This window comes from Drosophila gunungcola, chromosome 3R (assembly GCF_025200985.1).
Source record: "Drosophila gunungcola strain Sukarami chromosome 3R, Dgunungcola_SK_2, whole genome shotgun sequence".
Taxonomy (NCBI): domain Eukaryota; kingdom Metazoa; phylum Arthropoda; class Insecta; order Diptera; family Drosophilidae; genus Drosophila; species Drosophila gunungcola.
This window is the reverse complement of record NC_069139.1, coordinates 4,271,044-4,297,218: the sequence shown is the minus strand read 5'-3', so window position 1 is coordinate 4,297,218 and position 26,175 is coordinate 4,271,044. Positions and strand designations below refer to the sequence as shown.

The window sequence follows — 26,175 nt, the reverse complement described above, 5'->3', positions numbered from 1 at the left end:
TTGTTTTACCTTTGAATTAAAAAAACATTCTGTTACAAGAAATCTTAGGCATGGAATTTTTTAGAACATTATTATAACCGATGGCAAAATAATATTAAATAAATAAAAATCTGAGATTAAAGTAAATTCACATATTATAAAAGGCAACCCCATCGTGAATGCTGACAACTATTAAATTATTTACATTGTTTCGTTCAAAATTTAATTTAATTTGCTTTCGTAAGTGATGATTTTACAAAATGAATCTTTATTTCCTTGAGACGTTTAAAATGGTGCTCCTTTTTTCCAAGTGCAGAAAGAGCGCTCTAAGTGCCAGGAAAATATTTACAATTGTACTGCATTGTGTGCAGCTCAAAATGCCAGCCACTTTGATGACCCCACAGCGAAGACTGCAGCTTCTCGTTCTGGCCACTTTCGGTTTATGGGCCATAAATTCTGTCGCCTTGCCGGGCTCTTTCCCCAGCTGCATTACAATTGATTTGCATGCCTGCTTGGCCGGCTGTTAGTTAACAGCCAGGACAACTGTACCCCATAAATGCCAAGGAATTTATGGCCGTCCAATCGAAACAATTGCCTGACTTCTGGCCGATTGCAACCATTGGACTCGTTCTCCAGCACCTGCACTTTATGGCTGTCAACTGCAATGTCCTGACCCCGTTCTCCCCGTCCCAAAATCCAGTCTAAGTGCATTTTTTGGTGCATCTCCTGTTGGGAATGACATGCAAATACTTTCGAGCAGCCCGAGATAAAGTTGATTTTTGATTTGCCAGCAGACTCACTGAGCCATGGCCAAGAAGCCAGCCAAGTAACATTTCCAACCTCCAACCAGCTCACACTATTCCTCTAGAGTCTAGAACAATCTGTTGTTTGGTAATTACAAAAATACGATAAGGCTCAGAGCAGCCCGTTCAACTGGAAAGCGAACACAATTGGCTGGGCGAATATTCATGGCCTGTTGATGAAACTATCAAAATATAATGGAATATGTTATGCCAGATTATCGATAATGCATATTGTCGTGTTTGCCGAATTCGGATTGATGGCTTGATGGAAAGGTTAAAAGGTTTTTGAACTTTAAAATATGTGATAATATTCAATTTAATTTTATTTTAAAAATACAATTTAAATTTAATATTATCTATATTTTTCTTTCTATTAACTTACCTTCAAAAATAGTTATTTAAAGTAAATACTACGAAAATATTTATAAATGAATTAATATACCCTTTACTCAATGTATACATGCATACAAATTAATAAATAAATACCAATACAATCAAATTTAAAGGGTATTAAAAGGTTTTAGAGCTGGGTATTAAGTGTTTTCTTCTTGTTGCTTAGCCATTTTCAACCCACTCCTCGTGGTCTGTTTTTGTGAACAGAAATATGAAAATAATCCTCAAGTGTCAGCCCGGGAGATTAGAGACAACAAACCAAAGCCGCAGAGCGAAATGAGATTTTTCATTTGGTATCAAATATCCGCAAAACCGACCAGGAAAAAACCTAGCAGACAAAAGAAAATGCTAAAAAAAAGATAGCTTTAACTAGAAGTGAAATGCAAACGAGTGCAATGCTCCATGAATAGAAAAGGGAAAGGAGAATGGAGGGGATGGAAACGAGGGCCAAAGTGCAACTAGGCAAATTCAAACTACAAACTACAAACAACAAACAACAAACCGCACAATGCAAATACGAATAGTGCGACAGCCGGTAAATTGCAATCAATTAAATCCGACTTCTGCCGGATTGAGCTCCCTGATCCACCAAATGTAAAAAGATGCGGGCAGTAAAATAAAATATTTTTTTCTTAAAAATGTACAAACTAAGAAATTTTTACCTTTTATGGTATCTTCAAAACATTAAGGTATTAAATTTCAAGCTTATTTGTTAACAGTATAAAGATAAATATAATGAAACCCGATTAAAAATCACTAAAAACAATGAAAAAGGATTTAGCCTTATAACTCTAAGTTTCTAATTATACATTTAAGACCATATTGGATTAACCACTTAAATTTATTTTTATTACCTAAAATTAAATTTATCATTCTGTCGTTTGTATAATTAATGTTTAAAATTAGATAACTATCATTATAATTCCAAATTAAACAAGGTCATTTCCTATCAATTTTACTATAGAAACTTACAAAACCACTTAAAGATATTTACTAAAATGTAAAATGCATGGAATTTTTTATAGAAACTTACTAATTGAATAACTTAAAGAATTAAAGATTATGCTCCCTCCTACTTTTTACCTGAATTTGTGTATATCGGACCCACTGTGCTGCATTTGCAGCTGCGATAGATGGAGCAACGATCGCAACCAGCCTCCAATGTCAGTTGTCACTGGTCCACGAAGCCGTGAGGTTATCTCTGCTTGTACTTCACCTTGACTTTACGGATTTAAGTCTTTCATAATGGAAAATACTTTCTACTGGCGCAACAAGGTGGCGGTGGTCACCGGTGCCTCCGTGGGAATCGGAGCTAGCACAGCTCTGGAATTGGCCAATGCCGGAATGGTGGTTGTGGGTCTAGCTCGTCGAGTGGAACTCATTGAGGTATAGACTATTAATTATAGTTATCCTCTCAATATCATTTTGGGATTTTAAATAGGCTCTCAAGAACCAAGTGTCCGGTGAGGGTCAAATCTTTGCCCGCAAATGTGACCTCAACGATGAGGAGCAGCTGACTAGTACCTTTAGTTGGATTCGTGAAAATTTCGAGGCCATTCATGTACTCGTCTGCAACGCTGGGATCTTGAAGGCCAACTTTCTGAGCGGTAAGTATGGGCCATAGTAAAAATAAATTCTGATCTTAAACTCTCCGGCTTAGAGTCCCACACGAAGGATATTAAGGAACTGTTTGACACGAATGTGGTGGCCACCGCCAGCTGTCTGCGGGAAGCACTGAAGCACATGGCTGCGGTCAAGGGTCGCGGTCACATTGTGGTCATGAACAGGTGAGTTTTCTTGCAGGCAAAACAATTAGCTTCAGATAAAAGAAACTCAGCTTAAATGTCAGTGGGCTACAAAAATACCCAGCAACAAACTGGCTGCACTTAATAATTAAATTAGTTTAATGATTTGAAATAAATTAAAAATGGATATATGTATACATACATTTAAATAACTTAATTACTTAATAAAAAAATCAGTTAGATGATTTGAAATAAGTTACGAATATATATAAGCATGTTTTTTTACATAGGCATTTTAACAACAACCAGATGGCTAAAAAATACCCAGCCATAAATGGAATAGTCTTAATAATTCAAACATGTAAAATATTTTTAACAAATTTAGAATGGGTACGAGTTTATTTATATTTACTGTGCCAGTTAAATATTTTTTAAAAAATATTTCAGCACATAACTTGACAATACACTATTTAATTAACTAACTAAATATTTAAATCAGTTAAAATATTTTAAGTACAATAATAATGATTGTTACTTACTTATTTATATTAACAGTGCCATTTAAATATTTTTCTTCAAATAATTCAGCAACTAAGCTTTATATAACTATTAAAACTCACAATAATTTTCTTTAAATGCAGCCTCTCGCATGGAAAGTGTTTGAAGCCATACGAAATGAGAGAGCCATCAATTGAAAACCATACATGAAAGGATTGTCTATTGACTCGAGACAATTAGATAGAGCTACAAAATTAGCACAACTGCAAATACAGAGCACTGAGCAACACAATTGCCATTTGGGGGGGGACGAGGGGTTAATTGTTATCATTTCGGGAGCGATGTTTACCCAGCTGAACTAGGAAAATTGGGCTTAAATCGAAATTAGTGCAGGGGCCCGCAAAGGCTGCTTGGCAGAGTTGGAGGTAAATCATTTTCGTACATATTTGCTTTATAGTTTTGCTTGTGCTGGGCAAACAACTGACCAAAAGCTGCTGCCTTGAGTGGCAAAATATTTACCAAATTATGTTCTATAGGGTGTTGGTTGGCGGCCATAGGGTTGGCTTAGCCAGAAGGGGGTTCAGCCGATTGGGGCTTAATGAAAGTGCAAACAATGCAGCCGGTCAGTCAATAGCCGTGTTTCGCAATTCAGTCAGCTCAATGCATTTTGAATGGCCGGCAGAGGCACGGGCAAAAACACAAAGGAGAAGGGTCTCTGCGAAGTGAGTGAGTGGCGCGTTATTTAAATTAAATTAAAAGCCATGCGGCAAACAAACAGCACAACAGCACAACAGCACAAACATTTATTGATATTTAAATGCCGAAAGCAGCAGGGGCACGCATTGATGGTGTTGCGGTGCGGGTGGTGCATTAAAAGCTTTGCATGCCCAATGTGTTTGCTCCAAACAACAACAACAACAGCAACAACAACTCAATTATTCAACATAATTAAGTATTTTGCATTAAGCCGAATGCGTATTGCATTTGCATTTGCATTTTGCGTTCCTCTACTGGCAGTCGTCGAATGTGATTTTTATTATATCATGTATTCCAATGCGTACCGCATTTAAAATCAAAAATGTTGCGCATTAAGCCGCATGTTTGATTTGCGCTATGGCTTTAATTTCAAATTGCATTGATTTAATTTTAATGAAATTTACTTGAGTGCATATACGCACACTCACACCCACACAACCAACCAACCGACCAACCAACCAACCAGACAGCAATTATTGTCGTTTGCCCATGAGCGAAAGGCAAAATTGAATAATTGCGTATACGCACTGTGGGTGGGCCCATGCATGCGTAAATGTGTGTGCGTGTGTGTATGTTTGCTTTTTTCATGTCTGTAAAATCAGTCAGCATGCGGAAATGTTAAGGCAAACTCAACAAAGCCAACGTCAATCTTATTTATTGATTGGCTTTTAGTTTGTGCAAAGATAGCAATTTATTCCGTTGCTGCATTCTGCATTCAAATCACAAATAAGAGATATATGATATGCGTTTTGATCGTTTGGTAAAGTTATATAAAAATCTACAAATTTGGAAAAGCAACAGTGTACTAACAAGAGTGAAAAAGCTAAAAAAAAAGATGTTATAAGTGTATAGTTTTATATAATAACATAACAAAATTCTATTATTGAATTATGGTTGAAAGAAGGAAACATAATTTTAAGAAACGACTTTGAGCCCCTCATCATTAAATTTTGATAGGTTGAAAGTAATAAAGCTATGATACATTTAATAATATAATAATATAATATAATATAGCTTACATATATATCATAGTATTTATTATTGAATAATAATTGAAAGAAACCAAAATTTTAGAAATGACGATATGCTTCTTAACTCTAATAAAAAAACAAAAAAGGATTTTTTGCGAGTATTACGATTTTTAAAAACGGTTGTAAAGCTTAGGAGCAATATATTTAGCAAGGAAATTTACTTTAAGAGAAATAAGTGTTACATAAATCTACTTTACTAGACCTTGAACATGCTACCCGTTCCACCCACTTTTCATAGCGCATTCGGAAAGTGCATTAACGACACTTCGTAAATACGCATTTTCCGGTTTTTATCATCCGCATTTTTTCGTCATAATGAGCAGCGGACACAAGCGTATTGTCCGCAACCGAATACAATTGAGCACTGCGGACAAGCGGCGAAAAAAGCGGGGAAATGCGACTTCGAACTTCGCAAACGGTAATTAATGAGAAAATGTATTTATTTGGTTGCGTTGCGAGGCAAAGACAATCCCGTTCTGAAAACGCTGCTCAGGCGTTGCTAATGAGCGTGTGACGTTGCGGGGGGCGTGTGTGCCGGGAGGGCGTGGCAGGTGGACCAGGTGGTCGGAAAGGGGGCGGTCGTCAATATGCATTTCGCTTAATGTCAGTGCAATAATATTAAGACTTAATTAATTAAAAAATGCAAGAGTATGCTGGCCGGCCAGCATCTGCAACGGCTTCGCCATCTGTTTGCAATATATGCCCCAGGCACCAAGCCACGCCCCCCTGCCCCACAGTTCCGCCCCCTGCCCCACAGTTCCGCCCCCCTCAATATACTCTTATATCTGCACTGCCATAAAAAGTATCACTTATTGATTGGCTAAGATAGAATTAATTACTTTCGATTGATATATTTTTTCTAATCACATAAATTCGTAATTTTCGTAAATTTCGTAATTAAGGAAATTGATTATGCATATGAATAAGGCTTATAACAAGAGCTATATTTTTAAAGTATTTGTTCTTAATATCTATCGTTTTTATTTTGCAACTGTTTATTGGTCAAACTAGAAGCTACACATTTCTAGCGTATTTCTTAACATTACTACTTTTCCTTCTTAAGTCAATGAAAAAAATTTAAGAAAAAGAAAAGTAATTAGATTAGTTGCAGTTTTGAAAAATAAGTTTAAAAATTATTATAGATAGCTATTGAATAAAAATGCCTACACAGAAAAAACAGACCTCTTAAATTCGAAGTTTTATGTGCAAAAAGAGGGAAAAAGAATTTAGAAAGTACAAAAACATAAATTTGAAAAGTTTTTATTATTAAAATTTTACAATCCTTTTTTGCTGATGTTTTCTGTGTACAAAAACAAGAATGTAAAGTCAATGCCTGTCCTAAATTCAGTTATTAAATATCAACTATAAATAGACTTTTTTCTGTGTGTGGTGGGTAAATTAAAAGAAGTTTACGCAATGTTTGCACAAAATGCACAGCGACATATGCAGGCAGGTGAATGCATGGCGCAGAATACAGAAAACAGAAAACAGGCCTGGGACCTCCGCACACATTCTTTGAGGCATGCAAAGTGGGTTTTTTGGGGGGTGGAGGTTCTGTAGTCCCCGTCAGCTGCTGACCGTCATTTTCCGTAAGTGTTCGTCGGCTACTTGTTTTTTGTTGCTGTTTAAAGTGCTCGGAATCCGTTGTGTTGACTTTATTTACCCACACTGTGACCCCTCCACTTTTTTTTCTCCACCTCCGCCACGATGCACCTCCGGACACATGGACACATGGACAACATTTGACAACAGCGTGCTTGGCCATCGGATTCCGGAAGTGCCGGTGCCCTTATTCAGCGTTTATCCGGCCACGAAGCATGCAATTACGGCACTCTGCCAAACGGTGCGCCAGGAAATACATTTTCTCAAATTAAATATTAAATTAACGGTAAGTTAAATGCAGTGCATACATGGCGCCTCATCCTTTTCCTTTATCCTTGGTTGGAAAATGCTGCCAACACGGCGCTCCTGCCGATTGGTAATGGGTAACCGTAACCCCTTCTTCTCCCGCCCCATAGAGCATCTGTCCGGGCATGGTGGACACGGACTTCCTCAGTGTTTACTCGCAGGCGGTGGCCGAGCTGCCCAAGTTGCAGGCGAAGGATGTGGCCAAGGCCGTGCTTTATGCTCTGGACACTCCCGATGGCGTCCAGGTGGAGGACATCATCCTACAGCAGATGCGGCAGGTCAATTAACCACTGCATAGATTTTTAAATAACCATTTTCTTTCCTTAAGCAATATGTAACATGTATTTTGTATATCTTTTGTAAAATATTAAACTAAAATATATTGTAACATTGTAATCGAAGAATACGTACATTCAAACTTTCTGAAAATGTAAATAACCAGTATTATCTGATGGACTATTTTAAGTTTATAAAATTTATTAACTTAGAGAATATTGAATTTAAATTTTCTTTATCTTTTACAATTAAAAAACGTTATTCACACGTACAAACAAACATAAAAAACAAATATACTTAACCTTAAAAAAGAAAAACTCAAATAAATATTTATAAAAAACGGAAAATGGCTTTTTTTGTTTGTTGGATTATGTTAGTAATTTATTAAAAATCCACTTTGTTACAAAAAAAATGAAAGCACAGAAGGGTTTTATTTGCATTATAGAGCCAATAACAAATATTTGGTTAATTTTATATTATTTAGTCTGGTAGCAAACAGATTCCTATCTTAAACACAAAAGAAATTAGCAACAGCAGCTCCATTTAAATTTTTTTGAAAGTTTTATGAGAAATTGAGTGTTAAATTAACGAGAACCTGCAAATTGGTTTGCAGATTCTCATTAAATAGCTAAAGAATCAGCCTCGCTTACAAAAGTATTTCCTTTTTTTTTGCATGTTTTTATAGCGTACAAGCTAGTACAATACAAGATTAATTTTGAATTGCCCGTCTGGCTACCTTTCGAATGGAGATGCCAACCGCTCCACCAGTGCTGCCACCCCAATCAACGCTGCCAGACCCCCTCCAAAATGACCAGGGCTGGTCAACTATCGCTTGCATTGTGTTGGATTTACCGATATCCGCTTATTGGTCACACTGGGGCTTTGATTAGAAAAAACTGACTCCAATAAAAACGTGAGGTAGAAAAGGCGAATTAAGTTGATAATTTAAGCACACAGCACCCGCACGGTAACGAGCAGCGAAACGCGATCTAAACGCGCGGCGGCAGCAGCAATTGCGAGAACTGAAAAGCCCGAAAAATCAAGACACCCGCACAGGCAGCGGGATCAAAAATCCCGAAATGCGTCCACGTAGTGCAAAATCCGAATCTGAATCTGGGATGTCTGGGTGTTTTTTTTCGGGTCGAGGGTGCGGCTGAAACGGGTGAACCTGCGATCCAATGTGTGATTACGAAATGTGCTCGAAAGGCGAAATGATATTATAAAGTATAATATGCGTGTTACCACGTAGTTCCACACAGACACACATCGACTGACAAACACACACTCGCACACACAGAGACATGGACAGAGAGAGAGAGGGAAGTAGAGGGAAAGAAAGAAAGTGTTGCCCACAAAGAACAGGTTTTAACCTAATTAACTGAATAATAGGCCGAAAAATGTACCGCTAGAAGGAAGCTATATCCGCAAGGTCCCCGACCGTTGTGTACGTGTGTGTGTGTGCGTATGTGTGTCAAGGTTCCGGAAGTTATTCTACACCGACGAATTGATTTCCTATAAGCTAAGCGTTTGTTTTTGTTGCTGCCACTGCGGTTGTTGCTGTTGTTGAGGTTTCAGCTGGACATTGAACTTGATTTTAATTGCGCACTAATCTTTATATATATATTTATATATCTCTTCGATCCCATCCATATAGCCGTCTAGCCCAGCAGCTCTCTTCCCCCCAAAAAAAAACACACAACACTCAGCTTATCCCGCAACCGATAGCCACAAAAAATCAGCAGGATGTTCATCTGGGACTGGTTCACCGGAGTGCTGGGATACCTGGGTAAGAATCTTTATGCGCGGTGCGGGAGGGGTCTTTCGAGGTCCCTGAACATCTGACATTGTGCCTTGGGGGAGCGTTTCTTGAGCAAGTGCCAACAAAGCAGCAGAAACGCCAGACGACCAGACAAAAGAAACCGAAATTTGACTGATATACAGCCGAGGTCAAAGAAATAAGCTCTTAATGAGGGAATATGTCGAAATCTTAAAGTTAAATCGTATTAACTTCGAAAGTGTTGAGTCGTGAGTCTTTGATTGGTAGTCTTAATACTTAGTTATAAACATTGTCAAATATAATACAGCTGAGTCTCATACCATTTAGTATTGCGGTTGATATGATTTCTATAACTATTTTTCGGCTTTCAATTGCACAATTTTATATTCAGGCACCAGTTTAAAGTAAGCAATAAATGTAGTTATTTTTAAACAGAATTATATGTCATAAAAAAGAGCTGTAGTCAGGAAACTCTCTAATCAAAAGATAAGGTTATAACGCAAACTTTTTTTAAACACTTTGAGCATTCTCATTTGAACTAAAGCCTTTAATTTTTCGTTTTAGAGCACTTCAATTTAGTATCAAAGTAAATGAAAAACTAATATGTAATTAATTCGCATTCGTAGAGCTATTGTTTTGAACCCAATTGTGGATTTTCGTGTCTGTAGGCTGCGCAAACACAAGTGATCCGTCACTAATGTTAGTTTAGCTGCCTATTTTAATTGGTGACGATTTGGTCAAAGGCGCTTATTAAGCATATCCACATTCCTCGTTTCAGGTCTGTGGAAAAAGTCTGGCAAATTATTGTTCCTGGGCCTGGATAATGCTGGCAAAACCACACTATTGCATATGCTCAAAGATGATAAGCTGGCGCAGCATGTGCCCACACTGCACCCAAGTGAGTAGCTTTAAACACTTAAGTTACGGCTCCATAAGTAACTTCAAATTCAATTATCCTTTCCAGCATCTGAAGAGCTGTCCATCGGCAACATGCGCTTCACTACATTCGACTTGGGTGGCCACACTCAGGGTAAGTTTCTCATCATCACCGGAGCCCAGGAGAATGCGAATCCAAATATTTGCGATTTTCCGAACGTGCCCATTGGCTAATTATAGATCAGAATGCATCAAGTACAGGGCGACACATGCAAAAGAGCCAGGTCCACGACAATCAGCATGAAATATAGCGCAGCGGGTCACCCATTCAGCTTACACTCTTTACATTTGTTGCGTTCAATCAGCGTCGCATACTCGAACGCCCAGTCAAGCAATGCCATTACAGTGGTCTTAGAACTATTAATTATTATCGTCTGAACAGGTCTTGAAATTTAAGTGAAAAAATGTGTGCATTGGTATGGTTTTTTAATCATTTAAGATTAGTCCTTAAAGGACTCTGTTCAGTAAAAGTTTATTATATTTTTAGATAACATTAACAACACTCATCAGAGATTTGTGCGACATCCCTGTTATATAACACAAATATTTAATCAAGTCTTGTTACCATACCAAATTTCTTATCAAACGATGACATTAAAATTTCAAGTCTTAACACCCCACTACCCACGGTGCATCTATAAGCGAAATATTTATGAATAATATAAGTATGAAGGCAAACATTCTATATAGATAACAAACAACAAAAAAAAGCTTAAGATTGAGCGAGAACAAAAAACACTTTTGTAGACGGAGAACTCAAGTTTTCTCACAAACGTGAATTTAGTATATGTATATAAATAAGTATATTATGAAAAATAGGTAAAACATCTCGAAATAGGGCTATTATTATTGATAAAGAGGTAGCAATTCAATTTTTAGTGCAGCCCGTCATCGTGACGATTGTTTTCGGTTCGGAACTGGGTAACCGTGATTAGACTAAAGTTAGCTGAAGTTCGGACACCGTCTCAGAGGCGAAAAGATATCAAGACCCGATGCCTGATAAGAATAACGTGCATTTTGTGTGTTTTAGTTTATGTTATGTAAATAATAGATTGTCAGTCGACTACTTTAGTGCCCTTTAAAAGAACATCTTAATTTAAAGTACTAAATTTATGACCGAATTTTAAAGTTTAGTCTTGGAAATAAATTATTTCCTTTAAAAACAGAAATAATGCTTTAGAAACATCTGCGACTGATCGATGAACAAAATATAAGATTTTTACTTTAAAGTGTAATACAATTTTGAACTTAAAAATTAAAACTATTGCACTAGAAAATTTTGCAAAAAAAGAGAAAACAGATTCAAGAGTTTATATTTGGCAAAATAACTTATATTGTTGCTTTCTTTTACAGCACGACGCGTCTGGAAGGACTACTTCCCCGCGGTGGATGCCATCGTCTTCTTAATAGACGCCTGGGACCGCGGTCGCTTCCAGGAGAGCAAAAACGAGCTGGATTCGCTGCTCACGGATGAGGCGCTGTCTAACTGCCCCGTGCTCATATTGGGCAACAAAATCGATAAGCCCGGCGCGGCCAGCGAGGATGAGCTGAGAAACGTGTTTGGACTGTACCAGCTAACAACCGGCAAGGTAAACCAAACCCTCCTCCGTTAAGGTACCCATTTTATTAATAATACATAATTCATTTGTGTGTTTGATTTGCAGGGCAAAGTTGCACGCGCCGATTTGCCTGGCCGCCCGTTGGAATTGTTCATGTGTTCCGTGCTGAAGCGACAGGGCTATGGCGAAGGTTTCCGTTGGTTAGCGCAGTATATCGATTAAGTCAGAATTAACAACCACCACCATACCATATTTCAACAACACTCAAACCGATAACTTGGCTACAAAATTTAAACAAAATTCGACAACAAATCAGAACCGAAAGGAACGGAAAAGCAAATGAACCCAACCCAAACCGTCAGACCTTAAGCAAAACGAAGCTGCGTGCGCAATTTCTAATTTATACAAAAAAAAATTACAAATATTTCATAATAATAATAAAACACAAAACAAAACAATGTACATCTGTAATTAAACGACACTGTTTAATCCAGCCACACACAACCACGTGAAAAAAAAACACAACACAACATCAAAGTGCAAACAACTTTTCTATCTAAAACATCGGGATAAAATAATAAGGAGATGAAGGATGAAAAGAGTGCGCAAGGGAAACTTTTAATAATAATTATGAATAACAAATTGTAGCAAATTAAAGGTGATTTATTTAAGAGCATGTGCTTTCAACGACGCTGTTCCATAAATAAAATTTAGCTATCTACCTTTTATTTAAAAATTATTAATTGTAAATGACACTATTGATTTCCTTTATAGTTTAGTTCGGCTGCAAAATATATTATAAACAACCCCAAGACCTTCCATCGACCGTTTCCCCTTCCGATAATGGTACATTTTAATTTAGCTGAAATTTTTAAGTTGCATGTCATCAATGTACTTTGGCTCTTTTTATACAATACGAAAGAGAAAACAATTTATATAAAATCGCATTTTGTTTGCAAAAAAATTATAAATAAAACGGAGAAAAGTAATTTTGTAAAATAAAAATGTATTACTGTTTCTTTAAAATTTTTGGATTTGATGGGTAAGAATTTTCGCTTGGTAATATTGAGTTACCAATGGCATTTTTGTCCAGGAAGAACATTTATCTTATCAATCTTTTATTTTGGTGTCTAACTATTTCCTGCATATATTGCATATTTTTAGAAGATTATTTTCTATTACGATATCTAGTTTATTTTGAAAAAGAAAAGTCCTGAATCTTTAATGAAACTACGTGTCGTTTTACAAATATATTGGATTTATTTATTTTTGCAATTAAGGTTTACGCTAATGAGTCACGTTGGAGCATCTATTGAAATCAGGGAGCAGGCTTTTGGTGAGGGCGAGCACGGAATCAAAGAGCTGCAAACATGCTTGTCTTGTCTAAGTAGAAAAATATTACAAAACTCTGGAACGGCTTGGCTACGTATGATGATGTGTGGTAATCTCAGTGCTAACTGCGGCGGCAGCGGGGCAGCCGTCGGAGCAGCATCAGCTGCCGTTGAAAGAGCCGCATGAGCAAGCCTTTGCGCTTGGCCCGCTCCCTGCATCAGGAGCGCGAGGATCCGCCCATGGATCCGGCTCCCGATCCGCCACCGCCCGCCATGCGTCGTTTCTTTTTCTTCTTGGCAGTGAGACTCTCCTGGCCGCTGTCCGTGTTGGAATCTCCGCCGCCGTCCTCGCTCTCCTCCGACGAGGACGAGGAGCTGCTCGAGGAGGAGGAGCTCGAGTTGCTGGAGCTGTCCGAGGCGAAGCCGGTGCTCTCGTTCAGGTTAATACTTTCGGCGATCTGGGCCAGCTCCGGCCGCTGTTCTCGCAGCACGCGGAGCCACTTGCGCGACAACTTGGGCCGCCCGCGCACAGTCTTGTGCCAGACGCAGGGGAAGTTCGTCTGCGAGCTGAAGTTCTGGGTGATGGCAATGGTGTCGTCCAGGTTGAGCACCACGTGCCACCAACCGCCGGGCACGAACACCGTCTCGCCCTCGCCCTGGAGCACTTCGATGGGTCGGTACTGCTCCGGCCAGTTGGGCATCTGGGTGCGCGGATATATGGTGCTGAACCAGGTGATGGCCTCGTCCCGCTGCTTACCGCCCATGGCACTCGTCACCTTCAGCAGTTCCTTGGGCGTTTGCGTGGGAAACAAGCACCAGCGTTTGTGGCCGCGGAGGAGCGTGTTCCAGGCACTGGTGCCCAGCGGATCGATGTGGATGCCGGTGCCGGAGCGGGCCGGTCCCATGACAAACCAGCGGTACGGTGGCCGGCGATTCTCGCCGCAGTACTGAAAGAGGTCGTCGCGGAAGTACTTGGGCACCACGTAGTCATCAAGCAGCTTCCGCCGCCGGTGGTGTTCGCCGAAGCTGCTGTCGAAGATGTACAGCGGGCTGTCGTCGCGCGTGCCCTGCATGTACTCCACGTAGTACTTCATCTTCATCTTGACGCTGTATCCCTCGTTGTCCTCGCCGCACTTGAACTTCTGGTTGCGATACTTCTTGGCCAGGCGGCCCAGTGTCCACTTCTCCAGCGCCAGCCAGCCGTCAGTGCAGCCGCGAATCACCACGGGCTTATACGGCCTCTCGAACCGTTCGATGAACTCCGCCTCCGGCACCTCCGAGTCTTCGATCCGCTCCAGGTTGTCCGTGAAGTCCCAGAATGGCTCGAAGTTTTCGCAGTACCGCATCGCCACCCAAGCATTCTCCCCGTCCAATTCCGGACGCGCCTTGCGCTTCACATCACGTGTGCGTTTACGGGAGCGCTTGGGCAGCTTGAATTCCTCGCTCATCCTGGTGCAATTGGCCAATTTTCTTCGGGCGGCTCCTGGAAAACGCAGCAAGTGGAGAACGTGAGTGCAGTGTGGCCAGGCGAGGAAAGTCTGGGGTTACCGCTACCGCGTGGTTATGCGACACCTGGTCACTCAGCTGGCCGCCAAAGTAGGGCTTTTTTTTGCCCTTTTCTGGGGTTTCCAAGGGGCGGGAGATTTGGGGGTGATGAAAGGCATGGCCCACTTTGTTTTTTATAAATTTTATTGTTAGGACTATTTAAAAAAATACTCGCGACTGAAAATTTAATTCGTCAACATGCCAGAGTTGTCAAACTTAAGAGTGACCAGCCGTTTCTGGAAACATCTTATTACAAAATAGTTATATTCATTATTCTAAAATATATATTAAAATTTGTATAACGACAACATAACTTAATGTTTGTTTTTATTTTTTTTTTTGTTATTTTTAATCATTCAACAACCTATGCTCAAAGAATCTTATTAAGAAGTATTTTTGTTATTATGATTATTATATTCCTTCACATCTGTTTAGTTTAAGAAGTTTAGTCAAGAAAAGGTTCTAAAAAAATCTATAAAAGGTAGGGATGTGGATTTTTATTTTAATTAATTAAATTAATTTATTATTGGTTTCAAGCATTAAAATAATTAATTTTTGTAACCTAGGTACTTATTTTGTCAACTACCTTGTACCTAATCAAGGTACAACAGATTAGAACGTTTGCCAACACTGCCCTCATGTGACAGCTGTCGGTGGAAAAAATAATGATAAGCCAAGTCGGACGAGGTAGTTTTTTAAAATCGGTTGGAAAAACAATAGTAACCGAGTTTTCCCGCTTTCTACAGAGCTCTACAAAGTGCCGCTTCGCATTTTAGACCATCGTGTGTTTGTAAACGGCGAGATCGAGTCGTTCCTAGAGAATTTCGAGGTGCGGCGCAACGACAGCGAAGTGGAGAAACTTTTCCAGGTCACCGAGACAGTGGGATCCCTGAAGTACGATCTTTCGGAGCGCTGTATTGCATCGGGAACGCAGAACCTTAGCCAACTGGACACGGAGGTGAATCATCTGCTGGATGAGGTCAATGCACTGCTAGCGAAGGCGAAAGTGGAACGAACTGTTAGTGGGTCGCCGTAATCTCAGCCCTTTATCATTGATTAATTGCCCGTTTCTCGGTTTCCAGGCCAGCACCCAGTTGCAGGAGGCGCGACTGGCACGTGAGCAACGACGGGCGGAGTTTCTGACCAACTTGGAGCACGGCTATCGCCGCATAGAGAACTCATTCGAGGAGAAGGAGGAGGAAATCGCTGAACTCTACTCGGACCTTCAGCTGAAACTGAACATTGCCAAGTAGAAACCATGTTGAAGTCAACGATCGTGGACCCACGAGTGCGCCTGGTGCCGTCGAAGAAGCTTCTGGAATTTCTGGACGCTCAGAAGGAGCGCTTCCCGGAGGTCACCGAAAATGTGGCCAAGATTATGAAGCAAAAGGGCTTCACACTGCCCCTCAAGACGCGGATAATCAAGGATAAAGACGTTGCTTGCAAACGTCCAGTCATCGACCAATCATTGCTGAAAAAACTTACAAATAATATAACTATTGCGCCCGAAGAACCCGCCAAGGACAAGCCGGATATCGAAGATGAGAAAGATACTGACGAAGAAACACCGGAGAGGAAAACGTTTCTCTATTTAAGTGATATGCATTGGCTAAATAGCACTTTGGTGGAACTGCGCCGCCAGGACCATTGTCTGGTGTTTCTTCATCAGCTGATCGAGTCCTGTGAACTTATTCTGCCAGAGAACGAGATGATGCCTCGCAATCCGGAGCTGGAAGCCCGCTGCGAGCGTTTGCGTGCGGAGCAGCACAACCGGGATTACCTTAAGATGACCAAGAACGTGGATGCCGGACTGAAACATTATCCCGAAGACACAATCTCATATCAGAGTGAGTGGAAGTGTTACTTAAACCCTTAGGTCATTCTCATTAAAAACTGTTCCTGCCTTCCAGTTAAGAGCCTCAATAAGCAGATCATTGCCGTCGTGCAGTTCATCTTCTCCGTGGCCGCTGGCTTTACTTTTGGTTTCTTTGGCGTCAACTTGATGGTGGGGCCTCTGCCCTTTGGATTTCGCATTCTGCTGGGCGTGATTGTGGCTCTCATCATAGCCCTTGCCGAGATGTATTTCTTAGCCAAAAAGCTTCACGAGTATGACGAAGTGCTCGATGCACCCAAACGCAAGCAGCAGGCAGCGACGCCAGTAAAGCGCAAGGTGGTAGTTAAACCCTCGGGCGAGGGAAGCCAAGTCCAGACATTAAAACCCCATGCTGACTAGATAATTAAGGACTTCAAATCGTTCTTTATGTACACAAACACACACACATTCTTTTGTATTATTTCGCGTTGCAATGTTAGGTTATATAAATAGCTGTAAAAGTTTTATTCTTTCGGGAAACGGGTGGTTTTCGGATATCGGTTATATGCTACGTATGCTTGTTTCGATAATGCATGCTCATCCCTATTCGTAGTGGTTTGGCTGGGGGTTGGGGTTGTTCCAGCCCTCGTCCACGTCGGATCCACCGCGTCCCAGCCAGGCCATCAGGTAGACGAACAAGACGAAGGCCAGGATGCCGGCGAGCACCAGGAACCAGGTGCGTCGCCAAGGCGGCCGGGAGGAGGGCGCATAAAAACGGCGTGTCCAGCGCGAGAAGAGCTCCGCTGGCGTGCGGCGCTGGTACTTATTATCGTCCCGATCCGTACCGCCAATGGGCGACTGACGTGGCAGCAACGGTCGACGGCTGCTGGCTGTTGGAGGAGCAAAAGTATTTTAAAAACTGGTTAACGATTGAACACAACGTATTTCTAGACTTATAAACTTTGCTACTTAATAATCATATATGACTACCACTAAGTTTTAGTAAGGCATAAAATGTAAACATTTGAGTAACATAATATTCAGACATACAAGAATAGAAATAAACTTTTAGAGCTGATAAAACTAAGCCCTTAGTTAATTAGGCAGATTACTTTTCTATTCAAATGTAATCACAATAGATTTAAGAATTAAATTTATCAAATAGGGCTCTCTTACGCACCATAGTCGCCCGCGCTGGGCGGATTAAATGCGTCCATCAGGAGCACGGAATGTGGGCTTAAGGCATCGCTGCCATTTGGCTTCGTGCGCTCCCGCTCGCCTCCGGAATGGATGTGATGGACTTTGGTCATGTTGCTGACGGCCGCCTGGCTGGCCACTTTTGGCTTAATGGCCTTCAGGCTGCTGGTTTGATCCTCGGAAAGCTGTGTGGGAGCATGGGTTTCAGTCAAGGGAAGGTAAAGAGTCCTTGAAAGCTTACCAGGGCCAGTCCCAGGCCATTCCGGCCCCAGTTGACCTGCGCCAGGAAGTTCTTCAGGGCCTCGGCTACGGGGGAGACCAGGTTGGAGTTGGGGAAGATCTCCACGCTGCAGGCGGGGCACTGGTGACCCCGCGGCGCTGTGTTGGCAGGCAGGGCGGCCTGGCGGGCATTAAGGCAGTCCCAGTGGAAAACGTCTGTAAATGGCAGGATATTGGCATCAGTAACTTAAATCTGCCTTCGCTGGAGGCTGTGTAATCCTTACGGTAGCAGACTAGGCGCACGCAGTCGCCCTGCTCCAATGTGGTGCCGCACAGGGTGCAATTGGATATGTAGTCGCTGTCCCGCAGCCACTGCAGATACGACTGCACAATGCACTGAAAGGAACAGTCAAGGAGGTTAGCCAGGCATCCAATAAGCGGACTAAAGGGGATCCTCACCTTCGGATGCGACTGCACCATGCAATGTTCGCAAACATTGACGCGGTGCTCAAAGCAAAACTGGTTGGTCACCAGTCGCTTGGGGCACTTGCACAGACCCATTTCTACGAACGCGGGCTTCCTAAGGCGCTGAAGGAATTGCACTTGGCGCACTGGGGACAGCTATCGCATATTAAAAAAAAAAACCCGAATTTAATTAAATTTTATGTCGTTTTCCAGCTTTTGTCGGAATTTTCGTGGTGGCATTCACAGATTCAACAGCCACGTATTGGTTCCTGCGCTCTGGGCGAATGACAACCAGCTGACGAATGTCGCAGTGAATATCGTAACGGTGAAACACTTTGAATGACAAATTACGGTATAACTTTTGGGTAGGGTTTTGTGGATTTAAAATATCCGTTACATTTTTTTATTGTTCCTGCAATATTGAAATAAGTGGGTCCAATGTTAGTGTTAAATTATTAAAAAAAAAAATACCCAAATTTAAAAAACCTTTTTTTGGATACCTTTTTAATCTAGCCAATCTCGCATATATTCACAAGTTATAGCAGTTACATCGCCGCAATTGGAACAGTTCTTGATCACAGGACAAATGCCGCAGGGCATCTGCACCAGACCGGTGGGTGGAAGTGGGGAGTTGACAGCCCGGTAGACATGGGATCCATCCTGCTGACGCACCCGTTCCGCATTGCCGTCGTACACCACGGTTTTTAGGATGGTCTCCAGATCGGCCTCCGCCAGATTAACTTTGCTGATGCCCAGATCCGAGATGAACTTCTGTACCTCATTAACCGTGCAGCAGGACATCTGCTTGAAGGCCAAAGGACCTTCGCGCTTCTTCTCCGCGCTGTCTCGTTTCATTTGCAGAAACCGCAGGCACTGCTGATTGAGAACGTCCACAAATTCCACCTCGAAGTCCTGATCCTGGTACCAAGCTCCTCCGGTGATGGATAGATCTGGTTCCAAGTTGTAAAGCATGTAAACCTTCTTTTTGCTGGCCTGTAAATTAATTATTCGGCTTCATCACTTAATAGTTGAGATACATAATCATGTAACCTACGTTCACGGACTTGACTGCCTTTATCAGCTTTTTGGTCTCCAGGTTCTTCAATATCTTGTTGAGCTGTATCATGTTCAGATTGGACTTCATGCGTATGTCCCTTATCCATTTGCCTTTGTTGCCGCCTTCCTCCACAATTCCGTAGACCACCTTCTCCTCGTTGTCCGCATCCTTGGGCAAGGCGCTCTTCTTCTCTGGATCCTTGGCGCGGTACACCAGCTTCTCGCCCTTCTTCAGGATCTCCACGCCGCCCTGCTGAATCAGTATGTTCAAAGCCTCCACCCGCGTGGCAGCCGAGACATCGGGCAGCGCCTTGGTCAGGTCATCATTGTTGGCGCCGGCTGGGATGCCCTGAATCACCGCCAGCAACAGTTGGGACACCTCCGTCGCCATTTCGCTAAATTAAGGTGTATTTTTAATTAACATTCAAGTTAAATAAAAAGACCAACACGCTTACCATAAAAATGAGAACCAAAACAAACGGCTCCGGGCGAATGGCAAGCGGTGGTAAGAAGAAGAGCGTAAAAACTAGTGATGAGCGCCTGTCGGACTAATAATTATTTAAATGGTTTTGGAATGATTCCAACATATTTTTTTTTGCCATAAGAAACTATAAATTCCTTTTGCAAAATAAGTTTAGCCTAGTACTCAGATAGACGAACAGTCGGTCTTGTCAGTCAGCTGGGCTTGTTGACAAAAGAAAAAACAACTAAATTTTAGCCCGCGTTCAACAAAAGTTGCTTATAAATTGGACCGGGATTACTTGTAGTCAACATAGTATTATTGTAGTACTTTTACGAAACAATGTTGGCATCGACGCTTCTCCACCTGTAACAGAGAAATGTTAGAAAAACGTCGAACAAACGAGAAATGTTAGCAAAACGTCGAACTAACAGAGAAATGTTAGGAAAAAGTCGAACTAACAGCCGCCACCTCCAGCCGAGTACAAAAGTTTTTTTCAATTGATCTTGGTCGAACGGCTTTTCTGATTGGAGTATTCGCTGCCTGTGCATTTAAATTGAATTAAACTAATTCCAAAACAGGAAGAGCAAATACATCTCTCTGCGAGCTCACCTTTATTGTCCAAGAAGGTAAATATCAGATCATCTCGGGGTGACCTCAACCGAAACATAAATAAAGCTAAGTAAATTCGCGGTAAAGACATCTGCTGTTGTTGTTGTTGGTGATGCAAGCAATTTCTCCACATTATGTAGAATTGAGTTTGCCGCCTCACAAACACACTTGCAAATTAAATTCGCACACCCATACAGCAGCAAAAACGTCTCGTTAGCGGAATGTGTAAAGGTGAAATAGAAGTCATTCCATACGGATACCCACACCCTCACATGTACACTGTATAAAACACGCCATCAGGAAAAAAAAATGCAGCAATAATAATCTCGAACTGCTGTAAAATTCCATTATCGCAATTGTTTAATTGCCCTGTGACGACGACGAACAGAATGGGAGCAAGCTGCGATGAGTAATTTCGCATAATTTTCGTCTGTGCCGGGTTGAATTTGTTTAATACTTTGTTGCTATTTCGGTGTTGTAGTGATAAGCATTTGGTTGTTGTATTCCAGAACAACCAAAAGTAGCGATGCTAACGACCTTTCCTGTACAAGTTCAAGGGCAAATGCATTAAATACACATACATAATACACATTACATACATATATTCTCTGGAAAAGCACTTTCACTTTCAGAACTTTTCTCTCATGCGTTTTCCGACGACAAAAGCTGACAATTAGTAAGCTTTCGTTGCACGCTTTTGGCGCGTGTCACTCACGATAATCGTGAGAGAGAGAAAGATAAAAGAAAAGCTATTCAAATGCTCACGCACTTGCATAATGGCGGTGCGAACGAGACAGAAATGTTTTTGTGGAGGAAATTAACTTGTCAAGGTCAGCACAGTGGGTGAATAGGTGCTTGTGGGACAGTGGGCTCTTTTCCTCGTTTTTTGTCAGCTGATAAGCGGCATCTTACAGCTGTTGATCGGTTTTTTTGTTTACCCACGCACACATATACATTGAGATCGCGTGCTCATATATGTACACATGTGTTAGTAATTTGCAAAAATTATTAAACTCTCGACGTATCGTTGAACCTTCTGCCGGCTTGCCTGGCAACGGAGCTTTGCGCCAGTTTTCCCAGAAGCTTCACGCTCTTTGGATAAACTTTTTGCACCCCCTACTCGAAAGGAGTTAAGGTATGGGCATGATGGAATTTTGCGATATTCAGATTTTGTTCTGAATATTTCAATACTATATTTACTAAGGATTTGGAATTTCAAAATATCCAGTTTTCTTATTCATGAATCAAATCCACCATCGATTTTTATAATCACAAACCTTTATAAATAATGTCCATTTAACACACAAAAGAAGTGAAGGTACGGGCTGGGATGATATAATATCCATTTTTTATTGTTATATTTAACTAGTAAAATTCACTTTTTACAAATTTTCAAATATGTCCTAAAATACTTACTTACAAATTTTTAAAATTTATAAATCAATGGCAATTATTTTACACTTTCAAATTACATTACACATTAAAGGCCTGAAAATTAGAAACGATTTTGTGAGTGCGCTAAATGAAGGAGTAAACGAAGCTTTGTGTTTTTTTTTAACTTCTTTTAAATATAAAAAGTGAAAAATAAATACTGTAGATAAATTTCCAGCGATGACACTCTTTGGTTTTTTTAAGGTAACATCAGAACAGTGTGCCCTTCTAAAAGGGCAATAACACACACCTTTGAGTTATCACTCAAAGTTCATCTTGATTAGAAATGCATTTCCAGACCCCTGCCCTAGACAATAGCGGTGCCCTTCAGATTGCCGAGTAGCTGGTAGCTGGTAGCTGGTATTCCATGGTCGATTATACCCCTGGTTGTACCCCTTTTATACCGCTTCTCGCGAAAGTTGGCTCTTTAGGGGTGGCCTGTTGCGTCCGCCGCTCGCCTCTTTGGACCCCAAAGGCCAAACTCTCTCGTTTTTTCTGCGTTTCGCGTTTCTGCTCTCTCTTCTTTTCGGGCTACCGACATTCTGAGCGCTTTTGCTGCGGCTCGGGAAATTTTCCGCTTGCCAAAAAAATCTGTGCGGCAGTCGAACTTTTTGCCTCGTCCTCGCCGCGTCCGCTTTTCGTAATATCCGGATTTTCGGCTTGAACTTGGATAGTATATTGCCAAAATATTAAACTCGGCTAGCCGCGGCTTTGTGTGTGTTGTGCGTGGCGTTGTGTGCTGTGCAGCTGGAAGATATAGTCGTCTATACCCCAAACCCGATCTCGATCAGAAGTACGATTCCCGTTGGTTCCATACTGCCCCTTCTTGGGTACGCAACAAAATGGTGAACGTAACCATCTACGATGAGGCCCCGCAGCTGAAGGTACGCCAATGTCACGGGTCTGGAACTTACCTGAATTGGTCCATAAAGATACACATAATCAGTTGGCTAGTCCCCGTAGCCCGATATCAGAGTCATTGGGGGAAAATTAGAAATTATGCAACTGCAGCTGCGAAAATTCTGTCGGTCGCGGTCGGCAGAACTGACCTTCGGCGGTGCAGCAAAGTCGGCGTCGACGTAGCTGCACACTTTTCTTCCGCATGCTGCTTTCTTTCTCTCTTTCACTCTCTCCCGCTCTGCCTTTCTCCGGCCCTCTCTTCGAGGGCCACCCACTCCCACCCATTCAAGCACTTCAAGTACCAGCTCTTTGTTTACATCACTAAATTCTGCAGCGACATATTCCGGGTATAGGAACTATAGACTAAACATTGAGAAGTCTCTTTCGATTCGATATTCGTTTGCTTATTTAGCAACCTTTTGTCATTGGCTACTGAAAAATGTTATGTTTGCTTTTATATCACTGCGGAATGTCAATTTATTGATTTAAGTCAGGATATAACTATTGTATTTGATTACTCTAAGTCGGTGCTGCCCAACTGTGCTGTTTTCAAATTGTTTCTGAGTGTAGAATAACTTATCAGTTAATGTCCTAATAACAGGCCTTTGCAAAAATATCAAACCTATATTAGTGTATGTCATATTAAGATGGGACGTTATCACATTTAGCATTGTAATTAACCAGGATCTAATTGCTATAATTGATTAACTTGAACTACCCTAACGCAAGGTCTATCAGGGTGTCAGATATAAATATTCTATTACTTCTAATTTTTTTTCTTAGCTGCATATGGTAGAACTAAAGCTTTCGTATACTGCTTATAAAACCTGTCGCTAAGTTTCTTTTATTTATAATTCGGTAGTAAACTCTTAATTTGGTCGATAAAAACAATATTGATCCACGCGGAAAAATAAAGATATGGGGTAATTATGAGTTTTGCACGCTTTCAGCTTGTTTTTTGTTGTTGGGGCTCTAGACGAGTTTCATAACCCTTTTGGAATGTGTCATTAGGGGTTGATTTCGATTTTATAGAACTCGGTATTTGGGCAAGAACTTTTAAGATTGTGAAATAGATAGTTTTACTTGTTGCCATGGAAAGCTGCTGATTACTTGAGTCACAATATTTACTTGTGGCAGTAACCAAACTAAAAGCTAAATTGTCAAGAAGGCCCTAAGAATCTAAAGCAGTTGTTTACAAAACTTAAAAATATCATTAAACAAATAAAATTGGAATGACATTAGTACAAATGTAAGTTGAAACTGTACAAAGTTATCAAACGCCAATTTAAATAAGGCTTATCATACATTGAATATTATAAAAACAATCGTGTAATTTTATTTAGGTTCAATTTGAAGAATTTGCATGTTTAAAGTAAACAATTCGAGCTATCACCATTAGCAAAAATTGTTTAAACTATGAAATCGATAAATTAGTAACCAATTAATTAATAATTTTCAGCCCAACGAAGTACCGCAAAACATGGCCGCCGGAGCTGATACCCAACTGGAGCACATGTGCCGTCTGCAGTTCGACTCGCCGGTGCCCCATGTCCGTCTGTCCGGAATCGTGTGCACCATCGGACCGGCCTCCAGCAGCGTGGAGATGCTGGAGAAGATGATGGCCACCGGCATGAACATTGCGCGCATGAACTTCTCTCACGGATCGCACGAGTACCACGCCGCCACCGTGGCCAATGTGCGTCAGGCGGTGAAAAACTACTCGGCGAAGCTGGGCTACGAGCACCCCGTGGCCATTGCCCTGGACACCAAGGGACCCGAGATCCGCACCGGTCTGATCGGAGGCAGCGGCACCGCCGAGATCGAGCTGAAGAAGGGCGAGAAGATCAAGCTGTCCACCAACAAGGACTTCCTGGAGAAGGGCTCTCTTGAGGTGGTGTACGTGGATTACGAGAACATTGTCAACGTGGTGAAGCCCGGCAACCGGGTGTTCGTCGACGACGGCCTCATCTCACTGATCGTGCGTGAGGTGTCCAAGGACACGATCACCTGCGAGGTGGAGAACGGTGGCTCTTTGGGCTCCCGCAAGGGCGTGAATCTGCCCGGCGTGCCCGTTGATCTGCCCGCCGTCTCCGAGAAGGACAAGAGCGATCTGCTGTTCGGCGTGGAGCAGGAGGTGGACATGGTCTTCGCCTCGTTCATCCGTAACGCCGCCGCTCTGACCGAGATCCGCAAGGTTCTGGGCGAGAAGGGCAAGAACATCAAGATCATTTCCAAGATCGAGAACCAGCAGGGCATGCACAACCTGGACGAGATCATCGAGGCCGGTGACGGTATCATGGTGGCCCGTGGCGATTTGGGTATTGAGATTCCCGCCGAGAAGGTATTCCTCGCCCAGAAGGCCATGATCGCCCGTTGCAACAAGGCCGGCAAGCCGGTCATTTGCGCCACCCAGATGCTGGAGTCCATGGTGAAGAAGCCACGTCCCACTCGTGCCGAGATCTCCGATGTGGCCAATGCCGTGCTCGATGGCGCCGATTGCGTCATGTTGTCGGGTGAGACCGCCAAGGGCGAGTACCCGCTGGAGTGCGTCCTGACCATGGCCAAGACCTGCAAGGAGGCCGAGGCCGCCCTCTGGCACCAGAACCTCTTCAACGACCTGGTTCGCGGCGCCTCCACCATCGATGCTGCCCATGCCGCTGCCATCGCTGCCGTTGAGGCAGCCACCAAGGCCAAGGCCGCCGCCATTGTGGTGATCACCACCAGCGGCAAGTCGGCCTTCCAGGTCAGCAAGTACCGCCCACGCTGTCCCATCATTGCGGTCACCCGTTTCCCGCAGACCGCCCGTCAGGCCCATCTCTACCGTGGCCTGGTGCCACTCATCTACAAGGGTGAGTCTCGGTGTTGAGCCATCCTCTCAATCTTCCCCATGCTAAACATGCCTTGTGCTTGCAGAACCCGCTCTTGGTGACTGGCTGAAGGATGTGGATGTGCGCGTGCAGTTCGGCTTGTCCGTGGGCAAGAAGAACGGCTTCATCAAGACCGGCGATTCCGTCGTGGTGGTCACCGGCTGGAAGCAGGGCTCCGGCTTCACCAACACCATCCGCATTGTGTAAGTTTCAAATTTAAGCAAGTTGATCTTTGGATCTATGCAGATCTATGTTAAGAGTGCATCGGGTTCTATGTGATATAAATTCATACTCCACATCATTCAATCATTCCAGCACCGTCGAATAAACTTTGCCGCTCAGGAAGTACCTGGATGCGTCGCAGCTGTCGCGGGCGTCGCGTTGATTAATGTTAATAACCAAGTTAATTTATTAATTACACAATATTCGGAATATTGGAAACTGCAGGAGGCTGCTAGACCCGCTGTCGAAAGCGCCGAAGGCCTTCCAGGGCCTCAAACAGACACACAAATATAATATACCATTGTTGAATAATATAGATTTCTTCGAAAAGTATAAAAAAGTCATCACTGTATTTATGTATGTATGGAATTTGAAGAGAATTTATCTGATTAAATT

General features: G+C 42.1%; 8 protein-coding genes across 12 annotated transcripts; 5 read left to right on the top strand and 3 right to left on the bottom strand.

The window, feature by feature from the left end:
• Positions 1-2,353: 2,353 nt before the first annotated feature.
• On the top strand, positions 2,354-7,514 carry LOC128266568 (farnesol dehydrogenase). The gene is made up of 5 exons (XM_053003158.1): positions 2,354-2,561; positions 2,617-2,782; positions 2,836-2,962; positions 6,958-7,093; positions 7,224-7,514. Exons 1-5 carry the CDS (start codon positions 2,421-2,423, stop codon positions 7,398-7,400), a joined length of 747 nt encoding a protein of 248 aa, XP_052859118.1. The 5' UTR covers positions 2,354-2,420; the 3' UTR covers positions 7,401-7,514.
• Positions 7,515-8,149: 635 nt separating this feature from the next.
• LOC128266637 (GTP-binding protein SAR1b) lies at positions 8,150-12,666 on the top strand. 3 transcript variants are annotated; one of them, XM_053003286.1, is made up of 6 exons: positions 8,150-8,307; positions 9,044-9,175; positions 9,945-10,064; positions 10,131-10,196; positions 11,456-11,691; positions 11,767-12,666. In XM_053003286.1, the coding sequence occupies exons 2-6, from the start codon at positions 9,133-9,135 to the stop codon at positions 11,881-11,883; spliced, it is 582 nt and encodes a 193-aa protein (XP_052859246.1). In that variant the 5' UTR covers positions 8,150-8,307; positions 9,044-9,132; the 3' UTR covers positions 11,884-12,666. The 3 variants fall into 3 exon arrangements, with proteins under 3 accessions (XP_052859246.1, XP_052859248.1, XP_052859247.1); XM_053003288.1 differs by having other exon boundaries at positions 8,247-8,302; XM_053003287.1 differs by having other exon boundaries at positions 8,251-8,356.
• Positions 12,667-12,901: 235 nt separating this feature from the next.
• Positions 12,902-14,629, bottom strand: LOC128266628 (bifunctional arginine demethylase and lysyl-hydroxylase PSR). The gene has a single exon (XM_053003274.1). The coding sequence runs from the start codon at positions 14,438-14,440 to the stop codon at positions 13,211-13,213; it is 1,230 nt and encodes a 409-aa protein (XP_052859234.1). The 5' UTR covers positions 14,441-14,629; the 3' UTR covers positions 12,902-13,210.
• A 494-nt stretch (positions 14,630-15,123) lies between these two features.
• LOC128266640 (biogenesis of lysosome-related organelles complex 1 subunit 5) lies at positions 15,124-15,790 on the top strand. The gene is made up of 3 exons (XM_053003292.1): positions 15,124-15,224; positions 15,284-15,555; positions 15,620-15,790. Exons 1-3 carry the CDS (start codon positions 15,203-15,205, stop codon positions 15,788-15,790), a joined length of 465 nt encoding a protein of 154 aa, XP_052859252.1. The 5' UTR covers positions 15,124-15,202.
• Positions 15,791-15,795: 5 nt separating this feature from the next.
• LOC128266631 (transmembrane protein 199) lies at positions 15,796-16,877 on the top strand. The gene is made up of 2 exons (XM_053003279.1): positions 15,796-16,384; positions 16,448-16,877. The coding sequence occupies exons 1-2, from the start codon at positions 15,796-15,798 to the stop codon at positions 16,768-16,770; spliced, it is 912 nt and encodes a 303-aa protein (XP_052859239.1). The 3' UTR covers positions 16,771-16,877.
• LOC128266632 (zinc finger protein-like 1 homolog) lies at positions 16,847-18,500 on the bottom strand. Its single transcript, XM_053003280.1, has 5 exons — positions 18,226-18,500; positions 18,051-18,162; positions 17,789-17,982; positions 17,531-17,732; positions 16,847-17,240 (listed from the first exon to the last, which is right to left on the bottom strand). Exons 1-5 carry the CDS (start codon positions 18,325-18,327, stop codon positions 16,954-16,956), a joined length of 897 nt encoding a protein of 298 aa, XP_052859240.1. The 5' UTR covers positions 18,328-18,500; the 3' UTR covers positions 16,847-16,953.
• A 231-nt stretch (positions 18,501-18,731) lies between these two features.
• Positions 18,732-20,066, bottom strand: LOC128266634 (probable DNA-directed RNA polymerase III subunit RPC6). The gene is made up of 3 exons (XM_053003282.1): positions 19,743-20,066; positions 19,286-19,682; positions 18,732-19,224 (listed from the first exon to the last, which is right to left on the bottom strand). The coding sequence occupies exons 2-3, from the start codon at positions 19,676-19,678 to the stop codon at positions 18,736-18,738; spliced, it is 882 nt and encodes a 293-aa protein (XP_052859242.1). The 5' UTR covers positions 19,679-19,682; positions 19,743-20,066; the 3' UTR covers positions 18,732-18,735.
• Positions 20,067-20,236: 170 nt separating this feature from the next.
• Positions 20,237-26,148, top strand: LOC128266625 (pyruvate kinase). Of its 3 annotated transcripts, none has more exons than XM_053003271.1 (4): positions 20,237-20,376; positions 24,150-25,539; positions 25,604-25,760; positions 25,873-26,148. In XM_053003271.1, the coding sequence occupies exons 2-4, from the start codon at positions 24,171-24,173 to the stop codon at positions 25,883-25,885; spliced, it is 1,539 nt and encodes a 512-aa protein (XP_052859231.1). In that variant the 5' UTR covers positions 20,237-20,376; positions 24,150-24,170; the 3' UTR covers positions 25,886-26,148. The 3 variants fall into 3 exon arrangements, with proteins under 3 accessions (XP_052859231.1, XP_052859229.1, XP_052859230.1); XM_053003269.1 differs by lacking the exon at positions 20,237-20,376 and adding an exon at positions 22,384-22,674; XM_053003270.1 differs by lacking the exons at positions 20,237-20,376; positions 25,873-26,148 and adding an exon at positions 22,384-22,674 and having other exon boundaries at positions 25,604-25,764.
• The last annotated feature ends 27 nt before the right edge of the window (positions 26,149-26,175 follow it).

Excerpts from the sequence above, each read along its gene's own strand:
- LOC128266631 (XM_053003279.1), top strand. The coding sequence starts at position 15,796 with ATGTTGAAGTCAACGATCGTGGACCCACGAGTGCGCCTGGTGCCGTCG. Across the intron at positions 16,385-16,447 it reads AGACACAATCTCATATCAGA|TTAAGAGCCTCAATAAGCAG; the intron begins GTGAGTGGAAGT and ends CCTGCCTTCCAG.
- LOC128266632 (XM_053003280.1), bottom strand. The coding sequence starts at position 18,327 with ATGGGTCTGTGCAAGTGCCCCAAGCGACTGGTGACCAACCAGTTTTGC. Across the intron at positions 18,163-18,225 it reads TGGTGCAGTCGCATCCGAAG|TGCATTGTGCAGTCGTATCT; the intron begins GTGAGGATCCCC and ends TGTTCCTTTCAG. Across the intron at positions 17,983-18,050 it reads CGTGCGCCTAGTCTGCTACC|ACGTTTTCCACTGGGACTGC; the intron begins GTAAGGATTACA and ends TGCCATTTACAG.
- LOC128266625 (XM_053003269.1), top strand. The coding sequence starts at position 22,633 with ATGGTGAACGTAACCATCTACGATGAGGCCCCGCAGCTGAAG. Across the intron at positions 22,675-24,149 it reads ATGAGGCCCCGCAGCTGAAG|CCCAACGAAGTACCGCAAAA; the intron begins GTACGCCAATGT and ends AATAATTTTCAG. Across the intron at positions 25,540-25,603 it reads GGTGCCACTCATCTACAAGG|AACCCGCTCTTGGTGACTGG; the intron begins GTGAGTCTCGGT and ends TTGTGCTTGCAG.
- LOC128266640 (XM_053003292.1), top strand. The coding sequence starts at position 15,203 with ATGATAAGCCAAGTCGGACGAG. Across the intron at positions 15,225-15,283 it reads GATAAGCCAAGTCGGACGAG|AGCTCTACAAAGTGCCGCTT; the intron begins GTAGTTTTTTAA and ends CGCTTTCTACAG. Across the intron at positions 15,556-15,619 it reads AGGCGAAAGTGGAACGAACT|GCCAGCACCCAGTTGCAGGA; the intron begins GTTAGTGGGTCG and ends CTCGGTTTCCAG.
- LOC128266568 (XM_053003158.1), top strand. The coding sequence starts at position 2,421 with ATGGAAAATACTTTCTACTGGCGCAACAAGGTGGCGGTGGTCACCGGT. Across the intron at positions 2,562-2,616 it reads GTCGAGTGGAACTCATTGAG|GCTCTCAAGAACCAAGTGTC; the intron begins GTATAGACTATT and ends GATTTTAAATAG. Across the intron at positions 2,963-6,957 it reads CACATTGTGGTCATGAACAG|CGTGCTTGGCCATCGGATTC; the intron begins GTGAGTTTTCTT and ends ATTTGACAACAG.
- LOC128266637 (XM_053003286.1), top strand. The coding sequence starts at position 9,133 with ATGTTCATCTGGGACTGGTTCACCGGAGTGCTGGGATACCTGG. Across the intron at positions 9,176-9,944 it reads CGGAGTGCTGGGATACCTGG|GTCTGTGGAAAAAGTCTGGC; the intron begins GTAAGAATCTTT and ends TCCTCGTTTCAG. Across the intron at positions 10,065-10,130 it reads TGTGCCCACACTGCACCCAA|CATCTGAAGAGCTGTCCATC; the intron begins GTGAGTAGCTTT and ends TATCCTTTCCAG.
- LOC128266628 (XM_053003274.1), bottom strand. The coding sequence starts at position 14,440 with ATGAGCGAGGAATTCAAGCTGCCCAAGCGCTCCCGTAAACGCACACGT.
- LOC128266634 (XM_053003282.1), bottom strand. The coding sequence starts at position 19,678 with ATGGCGACGGAGGTGTCCCAACTGTTGCTGGCGGTGATTCAGGGCATC. Across the intron at positions 19,225-19,285 it reads AGGCAGTCAAGTCCGTGAAC|GCCAGCAAAAAGAAGGTTTA; the intron begins GTAGGTTACATG and ends ATTAATTTACAG.